General features: G+C 38.4%; 1 protein-coding gene across 2 annotated transcripts; it reads left to right on the forward strand.

The window, feature by feature from the left end:
• Nucleotides 1-246: 246 nt before the first annotated feature.
• Nucleotides 247-19,780, forward strand: YTHDC1 (YTH domain containing 1). Of its 2 annotated transcripts, XM_010284496.1 has the most exons (18): nucleotides 247-377; nucleotides 2,341-2,442; nucleotides 3,046-3,374; nucleotides 3,507-3,861; nucleotides 5,198-5,287; nucleotides 5,791-5,844; nucleotides 6,459-6,553; nucleotides 8,461-8,569; nucleotides 8,670-8,787; nucleotides 9,887-9,971; nucleotides 11,838-12,004; nucleotides 14,530-14,612; nucleotides 16,064-16,100; nucleotides 16,193-16,232; nucleotides 16,337-16,399; nucleotides 17,972-18,106; nucleotides 18,792-18,999; nucleotides 19,384-19,780. In XM_010284496.1, exons 1-18 carry the CDS (start codon nucleotides 260-262, stop codon nucleotides 19,431-19,433), a joined length of 2,238 nt encoding a protein of 745 aa, XP_010282798.1. In that variant the 5' UTR covers nucleotides 247-259; the 3' UTR covers nucleotides 19,434-19,780. The 2 variants fall into 2 exon arrangements, with proteins under 2 accessions (XP_010282798.1, XP_010282799.1); XM_010284497.1 differs by lacking the exon at nucleotides 19,384-19,780 and having other exon boundaries at nucleotides 18,792-19,314.
• The last annotated feature ends 351 nt before the right edge of the window (nucleotides 19,781-20,131 follow it).

A 20,131-nucleotide genomic window follows, 5' to 3' on the forward strand; every position in this document is an offset into this window, starting at 1 on the left:
TGAATTTATTTCTACTGTAAATGCAACGTTATTTTTATGCTCCTTTTGGAAGAGAAATGCTGTTTCACTGCTTTAAAAAAGTGGAAATAAATCTTGTATACCCTTTTAGTTTGAAATTGCCTGGTCTTATCTCCTCTGTTTGCCAAATCAGATTTTTGCTTGGACCCTTCCTTGAATAGATCTAATGCTCATGGCCAACAGAGGAAAAATGGCCTCCCCAGGTTACTTTCCTGCTGTTTCAGGTGAGTTAAATTTGTTCATGGAAGGATCCAACACACCCCAGAATCAACAAAAGATGAGTTGCGGGAGAGCCCACTTGGGAGTGTCTGTAATGAAAAGGACTTATTTGGACCTTCCCCCTTCAGCAGTGATGAACTGTAAGAAATTTGTCCTCTACTATTTTTCTGTTTCTTTTTTTGTGCTTTTCCTGGTGCTTATCTTGATCTGTTTGAGGTAATTTAGCTCACCATGTTGAACGCTTAACAGTGACAGTTCAGTGAGTGGAATCATCTTGTGGAAGTCGGTTGAGCAGTATACTCGATGCAAATGAGAGATGGCATCTGTGTGTTCAGATTGCCCTTTTTGCATCACAAGGCTGCTAAATAAATCTGAAAATTTATTTTTAAATAAATCAGATAGATGTATCTACAGAAGGGGTTGGGGGGAAACTCATCCTACTCCTGTCTTTTGTGTACTTATGCAATTATACATCAGGCCCACCTAACCCAGAAGGGATTTATCAGAGAGTGTGTGTCAGACTTGCTTATTCCATTAAATTTTCCTTATCTTCTAATCTATTTCTAAACCAGCTTATACTTGAGTCTTTTAGCACCTCTGAATGCTACTGCAGTAGCTAAGTTAAATGTAATTTACTCAAGTATGCTGTTGCCTCACCAAAAGGGAAAAAAGTTCCCAAGAGAATTATGATGCAGCTTCATGTTATATTTAAATGCCCTCTGAACTATAAACTGCCAGGGAAAGGCTTGACACTCCTCTCTCTGCACTGCTTACTTTGCATCAACTACAGCAGTTATGCCATTCAGGGACCACTTCTGCATTCCCGTACCACAGAAAGTGTGGAGAAGTGCCAGCAGGAAAGCTAGCAGACATTCTGGTTTCCGATTCAGTAGTATATAGTAGAGATACAATTATAATACTAACTTTTTTTTCTGGTGTGGGCTGTGTCTTTTTTTTAATATCAAGCTGTAAAACTTCTGTTATGGCGCAGATCAATATTTTGAGATAGGCAAGTTGTCAAACTCTGGAGGACTTCATTTACTGCCTTATCCCAATTTTGTCCAGTACAGAAGTCCTTACCTGCTGCTTTATAACGTTGTACAATGCATCTTCTACAGATACTGTTAACTACCTGAATCCTTGGAGTTTGCTCTGCTTTTCTTTTCCTGAACAGAGAAAATAGAATCAATCACAGTAATATAAAGTGGAAAGATCTAAGAATTCCAGAGATGAGGATAAGAAAGATGAGATTCCAAAATTGATACCTTTTCTATTATTTTTCACTTTGCATGCTTAGGTTTGGTTCACTCTTTTTTTTAAAGTCCATGGAATATAGATCTGATGCCTTAAAGCTGGTGAATCCTTCTTCTACCAGAATCGCCATATATCCACTTTAGTTTAAGGCAAGGTGAAACAGAGTTGGAAACAGTGACAAATTTTAAAAGTTGTGTGATGAAGTGTGATTGTTTACTGCTTCTAGCATGAATTTCCTTAAACTTTTGCCCTTATGATCAAGGTGAATTATTTGTAGCTTGTTTTTTGAGAGCAGCTCGGAATTATGCAGCAAATAAGTACTACTTTTACCTTCTTCAGTGGGGTCAGCTAGTTTATGTTAACTTGCCCTGTTGTGTTTTTTCTACATGTAGGCAAACCACAAAATTCATTCTCTTAACATAGCAACAACAAAAATAGCAGGCAGGAGTGGAGATAATTTAAGGTGCAAGTTCTTCAGGATTTTGAGAGGAGATGTCCCTCCTCTTTGCTTTTGGAACTTGGACTATCTCCCAGTCTCCTTTTTCTCAAATTTTTGTACAGGTTTTTTGTTAAGCTTTCATTTGTAGGTCAGCTTTCCTGCAAAGCTTGTGTGACATGAGGAGCTAACTTGGACCTTATTCAGAGGCCTAAATGTATCCTGTGACGTATTTTAATTCTTTTATTGGCTTTGCTTGATCCTTCCAACTGAAATTGTGGAAATTAATCAAGAAGGTGTTAATTTTTGCCTTGTGGCAGATCTGTAACCTTAAAGGAAATGTTTGGGTTTATAAATACTAGTTCTACTAGTTTACATATCCAGACTTTTTATAGTTGTTTTTAACTTTGCAGATGGTGAACTGAACGTTCTGGATGACATTTTGACTGATGCTCCTGACCAAGATGATGAGTTGTATAACCCTGACAGCGAGCAAGATAAAAGCGAGAAGAAGGGTAGGTGACTTCGGTAGTGTATGTCCTGCAGGATCGTAAATGGTAAAAACAGTCTTTCCTGATAGGATTAGTGTCTTTTATATTCTGATTTGAAGAGTGAAAGAGTTCCAAAAGTCTATATTGCTTGGACATCTGCTCTTTTACTTGACCTTCCAAGCAAACAGTTAACTAGGTTTCCTTTTGTCTCAAAAGCAATTGCTGAGTCTGGCTTGTTGTGACTTCATTTGCTATTAGAAAACGTCTGTCCTTTTTGGTTCGATGAAGTGAAATGGAAATGGAGCAAGGGAGTCCCAAAGTCTGGTTCCAGCTCAATTCTTAATTTGTCTTTAGGCTAATCCCATAAGATTTTAATTTAGCATTTCCATATATAAAATTTAGAAAGCACCTACCAAAGATTAAAGGATTGCTCTTTTAAATTAAATATATGATGTGGAATATGAGCTGTTCCTAACAAGCAGTTTTGAGTATTATTGCAAAGCCTACAGCTGGAAGATGCTACCTATGACTGCAAACAGGGGAATTGCCCAAAGTAGAGAAAACTCTGCACAGTTTTTGGTTTAATGTACAAAATGAAACTGAACTTGATATTTCTTTCTATTTAAGGATCAAAAAGAAAAACTGACAGGATGGAAAACACTGAAAGCAAGAGACAAAAACCTTCTGTGCATTCGTCGAGGCAGATGATGCCAAAGCCTCCTAGCTCATCAGTTAGCAATAACAAGAGAATAGTGAGTACAAAAGGAAAACCGGTGTCAGAATACAAGAATGAGGAGTATCAGAGGTCTGATAGAAACAAGCGCCCAGATGGTGATCGAAAGATACGTATGTCGAGCAGTTCCAGGGAACCTTATAAAGGACAACCAGAAAAAACTTGCATGAGGAAGAGGGATATTGACAGAAGGGCAAAATCTTCTACACCAGATGGTTCAGAGGTATTAAATATTCTTGCTGCCTTATAAATAAAGCACTTGTATGAGACTTTTATAAGGCACGTTCTCTTAGGACTTTGTGTGCATCCTGACAATGTTATATGACTGCTGATTCACTTTTTCTTTGAACATCAGAGAATCAGGCATGATGTGGATAGAAGACCAAGCAGATCCAGCCATTCTTCTAAAGAAGAGGTGAACTCTGAGGAATATTGTTCAGATCATGAGACTGGCAGTAGTGGTTCTTCTGAACAAGGCAATACAGAGAACGAGGAGGAAGGAATGGAAGAAGAGGAAGATGATGAAGGGGAGGAGGATGAAGAGGTAGAAGAAGATGGGGAGGAGGATGAAGAAGAGTATGAACAGGATGAGAGAGATCAGAAGGAAGGAAATGACTATGACACACGAAGTGAAGCCAGCGATTCTGATTCTGAATCTGCCTCTTTCACAGATGGGTCAGTCAGATCTGGGTCTGGTTCAGATGCATCAGGTAGGTAACATCTAGCATGCTAATCTGAAATAGCTTGCCATTGAAAGTTTGGCTGTTTTTAAAAATAACCACTTCCTGACTATGTCAAAAGTAAGCCTTAGTAGCACAAGCCAGGAAGATGTCAATTATGAAATAGCATAGGCAAGGAAAAAATGTACTGGAAAGCGGTATTTCCTTACACCAGAACTTCTGAATATCAGGATTACCATGCCGAGGATTCAGTGTTCTTGATTGCTTTGGCCTTGCTGCTCAATGCTTTGAAACATTAGAATTAGTATTTTCTTAGGTATCTAATGGCTTAGTTTCCCATGATGCATTTTAAGTTGGTGTTGACCTGTTCTGTATTCATCTAGATGAGTGACCAGGTAGTCTGGTGTAGTAAAAGCATCATCTCCCCAGGGAAGGATAGTTGAATCTTAAATAGTTGCTGCCTTCAGCATAGGAAATCTAAACCTACGTTCAAATTATTAGCTATTAGGGCAAACTCAGAAAGAGAGAAATGTTTTAAGCAGAAACTAGAAACAAATGCTTTGCCAGATATATATTATAACTGCTCCTAACTTACAGTTAAAGTAAGTTAGTTTAACATCAAAGTTAGTTTAACAGTAAAGTGTTAATGACATAAATACTTTTGGGTTTGGCTGTTTGTTGTTTTGAATTTTTTTTTTTAATTATTCATTTTACTTTTAAGAAAGAGGCTTGCAGTCCTGTTAAGATTCCTCTTGTGTATCTTCCTTGTCTGAAGTCTTCATAGGTGGTCATCCTGGCATTAACATAATGCCTTTTTTGGCTCAGCTCTGCTGTTTGGAATTAGAGAACAGAAAGGTGTAACCTAAAGACAAGAGAAGGTGTAATAACGGTTCTAAAAAGCTCCATAGTATAACATAACACTTTTAGGAGTGGAAATAGTTGCCTGTGTGCCACAGTGTTTTGTTTTAACACCTCTTGCCATTTTGTTGACCTCTGAGCAAATGAGCCCATATCACTGTCGCAACATAGTTCGTGCTCTGTGTTGCAAATTTGGCTGAAGGCTGGATAGAAGAGCTAAATCACCCTTACTAAAACACCTAGGAGATAAATTCTGTCTCTAAACTTTGCACAGAATTACGAGATTTGTGGCATTTGTCTTCCTCTTGTGAATGAAAAGCTTGAGTAGTCAGTATTTGCATCTTTTGTGCGTGATAGTTTGGGGGCAGCAATCACAATTTTCATGTGCAAGCCAAATGCTAACTTCACTATTACAGATGTTATTTTCCTGTCCCAGTACATTTTATCTCAATTCTGCCTGCCACTTGATGTTTAAAATACTGTTTTTATTTGTTACGTGTTCTTTCAGATGAGAAAAAGAAGGAGAGGAAGAGAGCTAGAGGTATCTCTCCGATTGTTTTTGACAGAAGTGGAAGTTCTGCATCAGAATCGTATGCAGGTATTCTTTCCTTTTATTGCTTGTTATCATGACTTGCATCAAATCTTAATGTGTAATCTAAAATAAATGTAACTGGCTGTAGAGATTTATGGGGTATGTAGCTTTGTTTAATTTAGTATTGACTTCTGGCATGTTGTGTGTGGATACCTTTGGGGGGAAAGTAGGCTTTCTTGTTACTTTAATGCTATTCTGTTGCTTAAGTGGAATTTTCACTTTTTTTTTAAACTTGGAAGATGATGATTCAGTGACTAGTTTTCTGAGTAGGAAATTGTTCAAATACTATTTAAAAAAAAAACAAACCCAAACCAAACAACCCAAAAACAAAATCAAAACAAAACAAAACAAAACACTCGTGCACATTGAATAGTATTTTTTGTGTGTGTGGGTGCGCGCCAGAAAGCATAATTTGTCATGAATGAAAATTGTATGTGACAAGGCTGTAGAAATTGTATATTATCTCTATTAAGGCTCAATCTGAACAAATGTACTTTGGCTAAACACAGGTTCAGAAAAGAAGCATGAGAAATTATCATCTTCCGTTCGTGCTGTCCAAAAAGGTATCATTTAAATTTGAATTTTTAATGCATGCCCCATAGCAAGCCATTGTCTCTGTTTATTAAATTAGCTGTAAGTAGTAATGTTCCGATATAAATCACTTTGAGCACATCATTGTTCTGAGCATAACAAGTGAATCTTGAGCTACCTTTGCATGTGTTGAGAGCAATACGCAAAAAGTTCAGTCACTTTGCTCCTTGCAGAGGCAGCAAAGCAAAAAATAAAGTGCTTGCATCTGAAAAGAGGAACATTTCAGCATTCTCTGGTGGATGACTGATGCTGATATGAATGTTACCCAGTGTTTATCCAAAGATTCTTATGCAAGGAAATAAGTCCTGTATATCGGAACATCACTGAATCATGCTGATTTTATTTTATTTTTTCTTTACCTGAATATCTAAGTGTTAGTTTGGTTTGGTTTCCCCTGGCATTTTGTGTTTTACAGCTTGGACTTCAAGTTTCAAGTTGGGTGGTTGACTGTGATTAATACATAGGTAGGAACTGGGTGGGATACAGTGTCTGTTGAAGGAAATAAACAACTATCTACACTCAAAGCAACATTTTTGGCAACTGTAAATATTTACAGTTTACCTTATTTGACACTTTGTTTTTTCAGACCAAACAAGTAAACTTAAATACATTCTCCAAGATGCAAGATTCTTTCTCATCAAGAGTAATAACCATGAAAATGTATCACTTGCTAAAGCAAAGGTATGTTGAATTTTCTTCCGACTGATCACTTTGTTTTCAAACATGCCAACCTTACATATGGAAAAACATATGGATAGATGCATTCTTTTCTCTATCACTCAGATCTTGGTAGAGGCACGGATGAAAGCTACTGCTCCTTGATTCTTCAAGGGTAGCTGTTCTGTTTCCACTGTAACCTAGAAAAGTCTAGACCATTGGTCATTTATAAGAATAGGGTTAAAAGGGGGCCTCACAGTCTGTTTGATAATGTCTGAAGCCAACCTCCATTGGGAATGCTTGATGGTATTTTCTCCCCTTCATCAGCACCTATGTTCATATCGCTGTACTGTGAAGAGGTTCAGACAATTGTTTTGGCTTTCATCTTGTGCTATAAAAGTAATTTTTTTCAGTTGATTCAGGGATCTGAAGCCTTATTGCAGAAACATATGCCTGGCAGTGCCGGTGTAAGGGAATTCTTTGGGAGCGATTCCAGTGCGCTGGACTTCAGCTGCTCAGGAAGCACTAGGCCACTCTGGTGGTTTTGTATTTGCATGTGTTATTTGCAACAGTTTGTATAGAAAATAGCTGATCTGCTGTTACACAATATACACAGAGCAGGTGATTCTATTAATGAAGATTTTCTAAAATAGAATAGCATTAAAACAATTAAATGAATCTTAAAATTCCTGGACAGGTTTGCCTCTCCGTGCCCCCAGCTTTGGGTCTGATCTGTGCAGTGAATACCATACTGACTGGTGTTTGCTTAAGCTCTTTAGAGGAGTATATCCTTTCTGTAATTCATGGATACTTGGGGCTGCAACAGTGTCCTTGTTTCTGAAGTTATTGGAGTGGATGATTTTTCTGTTGGTGTATAGGCATCAGTGCTTTGCCACTGTACTTCCATGAAACTGGCTTTTGTGGTGCCAATGTAATAAGTTATTCTAGCTCACAGCAGGGCTTCACAAGCAGCCTAAAGCAATATACATCTGACCGAAAGCTAGTAAAAAACACAAGTAGTTCCCTGATGACTCTAATGAGCTCTCAGAGTCAGGCAAGCACTAATCTGAGCACAAAGTAGGCCATGAGAACAGATCTTCGATAAAAAAGGAAAATGAGGAACATTTTCGTTAGTAGATCCTAGATCGTATTTTGAGACTGAAGTTTGAGCATATTAAACCGGCATAAACTTCTTCTCTGAGTTTGTCCAGAGAATGGACTGGGGAGCTGATCTTGCTGAGAAGTAATACAGCAAACTGGTATTCTATAGCTCAGCTCAGTTGGTGCCTTAAAACACATTGGGTTTTATTGTGCATTGCTACACGATGGCTGGTGAAAGGGAAAAGGTAGGAATTAGTAGGTGGGTATGTGGAAGGCTGAACAAACTGTTTTGAGTTGTCTTGCCAATTTTAAATGTTGGTCTGGTGTCTTTCATGTGTCTGATCTTTCACTAAAAGAGCTCTAAAGTCTGCAACCTGTCCTCAACAAATCTGTCATCCTAAGAAGGTTACTGAAGTCTACCTGCCCACCTTTCAGTATATATGCTGATGGGTTTTCATAATTTGTTTGTATTATATAATACATGAACTCCCTAAGTCACTTAAAACATACATTAAAAATACTAAAGGCAAAGGTTTTAATGTATCTGTCCATCGTTACAATCTTAAATGAAACGTATAGATGGCCTAAATGCATCTGCAGTGTTCAAAAAAAAATTTTTGAAAAGCCAGTGTTTTAAAAGTTTTATCATGGGGCAGGCTAAAAATATTTTCTGAAGGAACTGAATTTAGCAATACCTTTCTCTTTCCATTATCTTCTATCCCAGAACACTAGTTTGGTCTTGTTTTCCTCATCTGCACTATATACTTCTGTTAGCTAAATCACTCGAGATGAACTCTTATATTTTGGTGGTGGGGGTTGTTTTGTTTTAGGGAGTGTGGTCGACACTTCCAGTGAATGAAAAGAAGCTTAATGCTGCATTTAGATCAGCGAGGAGTGTTATTTTGATATTTTCTGTAAGAGAGAGTGGCAAATTCCAAGGTAAGGGAAAGTGAGCTGTTATCAAGGTAAGTGAAAGTGAGTTTTAGGTGCAATAGCTTTTCTGTTGTGTCTTTGTTACAATTCATGTGAAATCCTTTAGGATTTGCAAGACTGTCTTCAGAGTCCCATCATGGAGGATCACCTATACACTGGGTGCTGCCTGCAGGAATGAATGCAAAAATGTTGGGAGGTGTCTTTAAAATTGACTGGATTTGCAGGTAAATAATTGCTAATTTATGTTGCTGTTCAGTAACAAGTCATTATAATACCATTTTTGCATATTACTCTCTTGAGTGCTGACAGCATCCTTTTGAAAACTCGATTCAACCAGAGATCTGTCCTCCAGTCTTCCTGAACCCATGCCTCCCTGTTAGTGAGCTTGGGACTCACATCTGTACCTGACATGCACTGTAGAATCTTTTTTTTTTTTTCTTCTATGTAGACAATTAATTAATTTAGGTATTTTTAACACTTAATGGTGTTCCTTCACTGATCTTTTGCACTGAAACTGGAAAACTACATTCTGAAGTCTTTGAGTAAAAACAACTGCTCACTTGAATGGACAGCTGTGGGTAAAAGGGAAAAAAGATCCTGTAAGGACAGGTCTGTCTTCATCTGACATCTTGGCATCTGACTGAATGAAGAAGATGCTACTGCTCTAAAATAACACTGAAATAGTACAGATATTTTGCATAATGTATAGATTGTGAGCAGTATGTTCATTTATTTAACCAAATATGTATTACAGGAAAGGATTTAAATCTCTCTTAAGAAAAAGAGCTATATCTGTCCTGTGAGAGAGATTGCATGGCTGTACAAGCACTTTAGACTACCAGAAAGACTAAACACAGGGAAGGTGAGACTTCAAATTAGAGGAAAATCTAGGTTGGAAAGGTCCTGTGAAAGTTACTGACTCCCACCTCCAGCTCAAAGCAGTTCTAGCTTCATAGTTAGGTCAGATGCTCAGGGACTTATTTCAGTAGGTACCATGAGCTACCACCTCACATAGAGACTGGTCAGCATATTCAGATGGTGGGATGATAAGGAAGCATGATCTTGATATTATACAGAGGCAATTTTTTTTTTTTTAGTAAGATAGACTGTCATAGTACGGACTATACTTAATACTGGAATAAGTCAAAGCAACATCTTCAGTTACTAATACTTAATATGTACTAGTACAATCAGTGAGAGACCTGACAGTGCAGAGGGTAACAGGATTATTTTGTATATGAAGTCCTGCTGTATGCATTTTAAAATTTTTTTTTTTACAAAAAATGGAGGCGAAACTATAAATGATGCCACTTGCATATTTAGGCGTGAATTGCCGTTCACTAAGTCTGCTCACCTGACCAATCCTTGGAACGAACATAAGCCAGTAAAGATTGGACGCGATGGACAGGTTTGTTAATTTTTTTTTTTCTATAACCCATATCTTCTAGTGCTTGCTTTCAGCTTTGTATGTACAGAAGATTTGGAATCTTTTTAGATCATTTGTTACTTGCAGTAGAGTACCGTGACAAAAGCACTCATCTTATTTCTAATGTTGTTGTGGAAGAAGGAAACAGAAAACAATACAGTGCCAATTCTGTTGTATTTGTGATAAACAGTGTTTGATGCTTCAAAATGACGTGATATTTTGGATTTGAAATGTAACGTGTCTTGTGTTGTATGGTGTGCAAACCTATATAGCATCAGTTTTTAAGAACAAGTTCTGGTGTTTCCAGCTGTGTTCTGAGTTGCATTTTTTTTTATATATACTGTATTGCTTAGGGCATAGATTCTACCATTATAAATTATATGCTAAGTAAATTTTAAGTGGGGTGGCTCTTCATCTTGTCAGACTTACCAAAGTGCAGGTATGTTGCTGCTGTCATGCAGTGACCCAGCCTTGACTAAAATAATGGGCTCTGCTTTCTTCAGGCAAGATGGGAGTTGCATGATCCCCATACTGTGTGGAAAATGTAGACTCTGTGCGTTATTTCGCCCATAGACGTGTTCACTTTGTTGGGAAGCAGAAGTAAAACAATATTTACAGTCTTGTTTTTAATTTAGTGTGTACTTAAAAAAAAAAAATCATTTAAGTTTGTTTCTGTTAAATGGTTGAGGAAATAAATTTTTTTTAATGTTTTGTCCACCTCTCTATATTATAGAGTTGCAATCCAGATGTGGGTTTCATCTTTTTTCATAAAATTGCTGTACTGTTAGGTACTGGGCAAGCATTATCTGGTGCTTGCTCTCCCTGCTTTTCAACTTGGGTTATTTCCTCAAGTGGTGGTTGTTTATCCATTTACATTTTGTGTAACCCTGAATGGATCTGTCTTCTGATGACATGTGCACTGAGCTTGTTGCATTTACAACAACCTTTGGGAAGGCATTCACCAGGTTGAAGCAGCACTTTTTTGGATTGTTTGCACCTGGATCCTGCTAGCTTCATTTGATGGCCCTGAGTTCTTGTACTGGAAGAGGGACTCAACAAGTTGATCTCTGTCCCTCTCTCCTCCAAACAACTCGTGGTGTCAGACGCTCCCGTTGTATCTGTCTTGTCGCCCATACCCCACATACTAGGCTGGAGAGACCTGACTTACTCAGTCATTGCATGTAGAAATTGTTGTGCTCATTCAGTTATCTTTGTTGCCCTGCTTTGAAGCTTTTCCATTTCTGCTGTCCCCGTACTTTTTGAGATGCAGGAGTCAGAACTGCACTCTTAAATACTTTTAAGGTGTGAGTGGAACATGGACTTTCAGTGTGGAATAATGACTCTCTCATTCTGTGTTCCTTTCCAATAATCCTGAACACGCAATGTGCTTGTTTTGACTGCTGCCAAGCATTGAGCTGGTATTTTCACGGACCTGTCTAACATACACTGAAGAACTCACTTTTGAGTGGTAATAGTCAACTTTGTCAGGCCATGGCTTTATATGTGAAGCTGGGATGGATTTTTTTCCTACGTGTGTCACTTCTCTCTCTGTAATAGGTGATCATTTTCTTTGTGATGAAAAGCAGTCCTCTGATTTTGTAGCAAAACAGTGGTGTGGCCTGTATGTCTCATGGGAAGATATGGTTGCCCCAAGTGTTGGACTATATTATGAAAATTCTAAGTAGTGCCTAAAGAGTGAAAGGTAATGTAAGTGAATTTTGCTCTGTCTTTAGTGATACTAAAATCTCTTCGCAGTGTCTTTCTTTTTTTAATGTGTTGTCAATGTATATGGGGAGAGTTTCATTTCTTCAGTTTATAAACCACTACTGAACTTCTAACTAATTCTAGGAAATTGAGCCGGAATGTGGAACCCAACTTTGTCTTCTCTTCCCTCCTGATGAAAGTATTGACTTGTATCAAGTCATTCATAAAATGAGGCACAAGAGAAGAATGCACTCACAACCCCGATCAAGAGGACGCCCATCCCGTCGAGACCCCGTTCGGGACGTGGGAAGGTTAGAAACGTTCTTTGGACTGATAATAGGCACATGTATCAGAATAACGTGATGGAGGAATGTGATTCGTCAAAGCTTTCCCTGCGATAAAGAAGAGAGAAAATCCTCAAATCAAGCTGCATGGACAAGTTTGTGGCTTCATTGAGGATTTCACATGGTTCCCCGGTCTGTCATTTTTCAAGAGGAAAAAGGGGATCTTTGCTTTTGCAGAAAAAAGCTCTTAAGTGTGCTGTCTAGTTTAGACTAGATCCACTTATTGAGATAATGCATCGTGTAATGCTAGCTGTAGGTAAGCTTGGCTTGATTACGAGCAGGCTAGATGGAGAGAAGGAAAAATTTATATGCCAAAAATGTGTTAATATCTTGTAAAAGCCTTTTCTTTCAGGTGTGTCTCTGGATAAGCCTTATCAAATATGGGACTTTTATAAGGATCACTTAGAATTTTGCAGAAGATGCCGCCTCATTTTGAGGATAAAATATTTAAGTTGTTTTGATATTCAAGAGGAGCATTATTGGGACTGTTTCAAATTGTGTCACCGTGATGTGTTAACCCCATTGCCAAATATTCTCTAACATGTAACCACTGAATTCACACATCTTGCTGAGCTTCTGAAAACAATAGGTTCTTTACAAAAGGCATCAAGTGGCCCTTGGAGACCCGGCAACAAACCAAAAAGAATGGCTGTTGCTGTGTCTGTATATACAACCTTTCCAGATGCTGGCAGTACCTGTGGACTTAAAGTATTTTTAGAGGATCGACATGGTTATTGATCACTGCTATATGAACTTAACATCATTTTCCAGAAAAAAAGGGGGTATAACTTGTTACAGAATTGGAGAAGTCTTTGCAAAGAACTGATATTAGCCCTTCTGCCAAACACCTTTTCCCCGTGTAGCCACTTTGCATACAGACTGATGTATGGTTTGGGCTGAAACCTTTGGTTAAGTTTCCTTTTCGTGGAAACATCCTGTGGTAGGTACAGATACCCAACAAGAGTCCCCATTTCCTTGAGCATAAAAAAAGGACACTGTAACAAGTAGGTAGGAGGAAACCTGGCAGCGCCCCCCTATTTTTGGCTTTAAAGGACTGAACACCAAGATGGCTTTTGAAGTTAAGCTAAGAGGTTTCCAGTGCAATAAAGTATATACGAGTGAAGGTTTTGCAATGGACTGCAAACTATACATATAACACCACCACACCTTCTCAAGCCTGCCAGGGCCTCCATTTATGTATGTGGCTTACAGCTTAAAGTCAGTAGTTGGACTACTATATGAACTGTTTCTATCATATTTTATACCGGTCGTAAATGCACTCTCAAAACTACAAGAAAGCGGTATGTTTATTCTTTACACCAGCTTTTATTTTCCTTGATCTGATTTTGCTGTAGATGCAACTGCTTTGGTTTTTGGGCTTTTTGCGCATAGTGAAGAATCTGCTTTCATTTTAGAAAGCTTAGTAACTGGGTATGGTGGGCTTTAAAGAGTGAAGTTGGGAAGGGGGAGGAGAAATGACACTATAAAAAGCTACATGAGCTTGTTACTCAGTGAGCAAGTTGCACAGTAATTAAGCGATTTAAGAAAGTATTTCTTGTCTTGCCATAAGGAATTATATTGCTGGGGTGGGGGGGGAGAAGGGAATGGATTTGTAGCTGCTTTGTGTTTAGCAACATTGTTATGTTAGCAATGGAGTCTCCCCTTAGTGTTTGTGTACCTTGGTGGAGCAAAGTTAGCAGCCAGTTTTCAGTTCTTTGTTAAACGTAATTGCAACTGGAATGTAACTTGTAATCAAACTTCCTCCCTGGAAGCAAAGTTCATAAAGATAACGTCTTTTCTGTAAAAGAGCTGTTTGTATAGAAAGGAGCCCCAATTATTTTACTTACAAAGAAGCTTAAGCATTCTTAAACTTTCTGTAAAAGACACCAGTGCATTGCATTGCTGGTAAATTGCTTAGAAATTGTTAGAAATAATATCATTGGCTTACCCAGCTAGATCTACAGTGAACGAAGCAATTTCACAAAGCATGCAGTTTTATTTATAAATGTTATGGAAATAGACCTTTTATAGAATTCTTCACCCCATAGCTATCAAATACAGCAATGTCCATGCCTTCTGACTGTAATGATACATTTTGCCATCTATTTTCACTGTATTTAGTTTTGTAAATTCTTCTGTTACCCAATAGGCTGTTTCAAAATGTGATGTGGAAAGTGTAATGTTAAAGCCTAAGTCTGAGTTTGTTTTAGACAAATTTGTTACACTTTTGGTACAAAGGTACAGTTGGGTAGAGTTCCTTCCTTAACTACCGAAGCTCCTATAGCCAGCACGTAACAGTGGAGGGTATTTAATCGGACTGTTATTCCTGATTACTTGAGTTCAAATTTAAAAATGTAGAACATTTTGAAGCAGATGGAATTCGGAGTGGTTAAATTGAGATCCCAGGCAACTGAAGCTATTCCTCTGAGGTATTCTGCTGTGACGAATGCTCCAAGCAACCTTGTTTAATCTTTGATATCTAATTTGTGTAGGCGTCGACCAGAAGATTATGATATTCATAACAGCAGAAAGAAACCAAGGATTGACTATCCCCCTGAGTTTCACCAAAGACCAGGTTAATATCTTACTATGAAGATTTCTGTGCACCAATTCACAAGTGTTTTCTCTTTTAGTGTATCCTCATTAATTCAAAAGTAAAATACTGATATGACTGGGATATAAAAATGGGATTTGTCCCAAGTGCTGCCTGCTGATTTAACCCACCTCTTGCAGAAGTCAGTGACACTGATTCACTGATTTGGGAGAGAGCTGAGTTAATCTAGACTGGGCCCTTTTAAGAGCCTCCGAATTGTGTAAGTTGTTGTGAATGACCCTCTCAAGCACTTCATTAAACACGGGCAACAAGAATTGGTTTGACCTGCTTGTCAGTGCACTGTCAAAATGTTCATCAGAGATTTCCAGCTGGGGAAGTCAGCTGAGATTGCCTGACTAACAGCCTGTGTTTAGAGGTGACAATAGATACTCAGTTATGCTTTCAGAGAGAATTTTTTTACAAAGTTGACATGAGGAAGGAAGAGGCAAGTTTCATTGCATTTTACAAGAGAGTCTAATGATGAGTTTGAGAAAGGAATGTTGTTGATCTTCAGGAATAAATGTTTGCAGCAATAATGCAGCAACAACACTGGTAATACTGCAGATTTTTTTTTTCTTCAGAAAGCAGTTATTAAGAAGTTGTCACTTTTAATCTACTGAATCTTGCTTCACTGCTCTTAGGAATACGTATTCCATTATTTCAGTAGTAGATTTCTAAATCTTTCTTAAGAACCTGCCTTTATCTGTCCAGCATGACTCCAAAGCCTGTATTCTTTGATGCAAAAAGAGTGTTGTTGCTGCTTGGTGGCTTTCCAAAAGCATTGTTGAGAGTACAGAATTTTTTTTAAATAATGAAGCTTGGAAGCATTATTTTATTAGCATAAGCATGCCTGGTGGGTGGTTTTTATTTTTTTTTTCCGTCCATTTTACTGAGCTCTTTAAAGTTTACTTCTGGGGATTTACTGAAGCTGTAAGAATTCTTTGCCCTGTGGGGCTTTTCCAGATATTTATTAGGTTGCTTTTAATTTTCTGTGTAACATTGTATCTGAAATCTAGTAGGCAAGCAGCAAACTAAGAGTTGCCCAGATGAACACATTCTACTGAATACAAAGTTACTAAGTAGTAACAAGCGACGTTCTTACTGCGAGGGGGAGTATGCTTCACATTTGTGGGCATTCCCAATTTGTTTGACTAAAATTCAAGTCTTTATTTGCACAGATACCCCCTTGCACATTTGTTTGTACTGTGTGCAAGTTCCTATGGGTATATCTGTATTATTTTTTTATTACTATATTTTTTGTAGTGTCCACAAGTTGTATGTTTTGGAGAGTTGTTTTGAAAGCAAGGATAATGGCAGGCAGACACAACTTCATAGCTGGCACAAAATGAAAGAACAGTTTCTAATGAGTGTATTTTTTAAGACTGTTAACTTGAGATGGTAAACTGAATTAATACTGCTTGATGTTCGAACAGGGTATATAAAGGATCCCAGATATCCCGAAGTAGACAGGTAAGGTGTGTTCATGTTACTCATTTTATGCCCTGGTAATTTGTCTGTATGGATAAATTGGATTTAGTTCTACAAATTTTTATTCCCAACAGACGATTTTCAGGAGTTCGACGAGATGTATTTTTAAATGGGGTAAGTTGGTGCATGCAGACTTTTGGGGAACTTTTTATATCCAGCTTACTGCAATTCCAAAGAACACTCGTCACAAATGTTAATATTACTGTCTTTCATTTTAGTCCTACAATGATTACGTGAGGGAATTCCACAACATGGGACCACCACCACCATGGCAAGGAATGGTTTGTGTCTTGTTGAATTCAATTTTCCTCTGTAGAATATGGCTTTTTTAGCTCCAGTCTAGAGGAGCCTATCATACTCGATATGCACTCAATGCTTCCTTTTTCCTAAAATGTATCTTTGCTGTAACTATGTAAAATTTCTAGGGGGAAAATTATTTATATCAAGTATTTTCTAATTTACTTAGCTTTCAGCAATAGTCCAGCATTCTAGTAAGCAGTACATCAGCAGGGATCTGGCTTGGTTTGAACCTGCAAGAAACGGAAAGCACTGAGGAAATAGCAGAACCCTCCTTTAGCCTACACGAGAGGGTGTGATGGAATTTTGTATTCTGCTAAATAGTCATAGTAATTGGCTTTCTCTCAAACAGCAGATGCATCAAAGAGGTGGTCTTGCTGCAGAGGCTCATGGAATGGGATGGCATGCTCTAGTGTTGTGCAGTGGCTTGGTTTTGGCTATGGCAGTGAAGCATGCAGGAAAGTAGCAGAATGTACTGCACGCCATAATCAAAATAAGTCTTGCTGTATTGCAGCCTCCACTGAAATGCACTTTTTTCCCAGTCAGATGAGCATATTATACACATATCTACGGCTACATATATGGAAATAAACTGATAGTTCACTTGTACAGCTGTGGTTTTGCCATCATGTCAGGAGGAATAGTCATTATAGGTAGTTGTTTTGGTTAGATTTAGTAATTTCTGGCCCCGAGGGTCCTGATTTTGGGTAACTGTGATGAGCGTTTTGGCTCTTGTGAATGAGCAAAAGGCAGCACTGGATGTAAGAGATGCTACTATAGCCTCTCATTTTTCTCAGCTGAAATGCAGCTCTGGTTTGTTGTAACTGAAGTGATCAAAGTTGTCAGACTGGGAGGAAGACGGTTTTTCAAACAGATCTAAGCCTCCAGAAACTCCGGGTTTTTTTCTTTCTCCCCTCGTCCCCGTTCTGCATTCTGTCCAAGTAGTCAGCCTAAAATCCAGCACTTCCACCTACTTCCTTTGTGACAAAGGAAAAGGGAAAGAAAGGCCTTGCTGATTGAAGAAATGGAGGAGAACAGCCAAGAGATGTCTTTTTTAAAAAAAAAAAAAAAAAGCAAACCTATCTGCTGGCCTTTTGTCAAATAATTTGCCTTGCAGAGTAAGTTTGTTAATTTAAAATACAAATATATTTATAAGGGATGGCACATGAAGTAGTTTCTGTAAGAGTTTGCTGGTTTGGACGAAATTCACATTCCATATTGCATAGATTAAAAAAAACCAAAACACCACCACATTTAAGTAGCAGAAGTTCTATGTACAGTATCACTTTGAGGCAGATATGGAAAGAAGGTGACTTTGGGATTTGGGGAGGGTTTTGGCCAAACTTCTAAAGAAGCAATGGTAGAGAAGTAGTAAAGTATGCTGACTTAATGAGAAACAGGCTGCCATTCAGTTAAGATTTTGTGATTGGATATATTTAGATGTCATGTTTTCCATCTGAGTGGAAGTAACCTCTGCTCTTAATTCCCAGCAGTTGGCCTTGTGTGCATTCCTTTGTTTTGAAACGCTCAACAAACTTCCTGTAACTTTCTTGTAGCCACCGTATCCGGGTATGGAGCAGCCGCCACACCACCCTTACTATCAGCACCATGCACCTCCACCTCAAGCTCACCCTCCATACTCGGGACATCATCCTGTACCACATGAAGCACGATACAGAGACAAACGAGTAGTAAGTGTCCACAGACAGAGGGGGATGCAAGTCTGCAGGCCAGAGTAGGAATTTGGGGTACAGATGTAGCCTAACCTGAGGTTTGTTGACTTTGATAAACTGCATTTTTAAGACCTGTATTAGTTTTCCTTAGAAAGATGAGTTATTTAGATTGACTAGAGACTTCCAGTGTCTTTGAAAAGCCCCTCTCTCCCAGGTAATGTAGAAGTGCAAAATTCTCTGAACATACTCTTAAACTGAGCTGTGTGCTTAAAATGGCTTCCAGCTGTCTAGCTCTGAAGCTTTTCATGCTGAAGCTCAGTTTGAATAAGAACATGCTTGTAACATTGCGTGTGCTCATGCAAAACAAATTACCAGCAGAAAAGTTTGTGCTTTACAACTTTTTACAGGTACATCACAAAACAGGGCAGATTAAGTAATTTCTATTAGCTGGCTTTGAAGGCTGCTTAGCTTTCAGGTTTCTTGCTGGTATCTGGCATTTGAACTCCAGCTTCTGCACAGTGGAAGCACAGTCATGGTGCAGCTCCGAAGATGAAAGAACAACCTTGTGCTTATGGATGCTGGGCATAATTTTTTTTTTTTAATACTGAACTTTCACAAGAGTTACAGCCAATCGTATGGATAAGGGAAGGGAGGGGTTTTTAATCTGGGAGAGAAAATAAAGAGAGCTGTCCTTTTACCACAGCACGACTATGACATGAGAGTAGACGACTTTCTTCGCCGCACACAAGCAGTTGTCAGCGGTCGGAGAAGCAGGCCTCGGGAGAGGGACCGAGAGCGAGAACGGGACCGTCCTAGAGATAATAGAAGAGACAGAGAACGTGACAGAGGCCGTGATCGGGAAAGGGAGAGAGAAAGGATTTGTGACCGGGACAGAGACAGAGGTGAAAGAGGTAGATACCGAAGATAATCTGTCTGGAACCAGTGCTCACTTGAAACAAAAAAAGCTTGTATTTTTTGTGTGTTTACAAGTAGTACATTTATTTTCAACTGTCTACTTAAAGTTCGTTGTGTAGAAGGATTTATAATGACCCTCTCTATTCCAAGCATGCAGTGAACTATGAACTGGAAAAAACTCAAATTGGCCAAAAATAAAATACGCAAAGCTGACACTCAACTTCGCGTTTCTATTGGAGCAGAATGGGAAACAGCTAAGAATGTAGATACGGATTAATTCTCAGTAAGTGTTCATCTACTTAGTGACTTCATTCTAGGTTTTTGAATACTGATGGATAACTGCCTTTTTTTTTTTTTGCTTTGATGTTTTCTTCCTGTAGTTTCACATGGTTCAGTGGGAGAATGCTGCTATCAAGTATGCAAATATTGAAGTAATGATTTTTTTTTTTTTTTTACTGTATGGCAGTGTTGTAGCAGCCTTCTTTTCTCTCCCTCCCCACCCCCTTTTTTAACCCTATCTGTAAAGTCAAGTGTTTTTTCAGTCTTCAGTAATGAAAGCAATATTAAGAAGACACTATTGTTATCTGATTTTTAACCCTTTTTTAAAAATCTTCCCGTGTTCAGTAACATTTTGGTCAATTCTCTTGTCTAGTCTCCTTCCAAAATGTACACATTGCTTGGAATGTTCACAACCTGCGTGTGTGGAACCAGAAAACATTGCTGTATTCTACATTGCTACAATTTTTTTTTATAAAAATAAATTGTTAACTATTGAAATGATTAAAACTCCCGATCAGGTTTCTTGGTCTTCTAAGCTTGCCAGCTTTGATAGATTCTGGCAGTTCTAGGAAAGTATTTGTGTTCAAAAATAGTTTAAAAGTTTATTGAAATAGGTGAAATTGATCCGAAGCCTGAATTTAGGAAGAGGACTGCTGAAATAAAGGGGAATTGCTTTTCTGTTTCCACAGTGAAGTAGTCAACTTATAGCTCCTGCAACTAATCAGAGTTACTAAGGCCCTACATGTTCAACTTAATCAAGTGATCTTCAAGCTACTGAGAGGCTGTTCTTGGCCATAATCATACCTGTCTCCCAGAAGTGTATTAGTCCTGCAAGATCCAGACTCTTTC

Source organism: Phaethon lepturus, unplaced genomic scaffold (assembly GCF_000687285.1).
Source record: "Phaethon lepturus isolate BGI_N335 unplaced genomic scaffold, ASM68728v1 scaffold13203, whole genome shotgun sequence".
In the NCBI taxonomy this organism is placed as follows: domain Eukaryota; kingdom Metazoa; phylum Chordata; class Aves; order Phaethontiformes; family Phaethontidae; genus Phaethon; species Phaethon lepturus.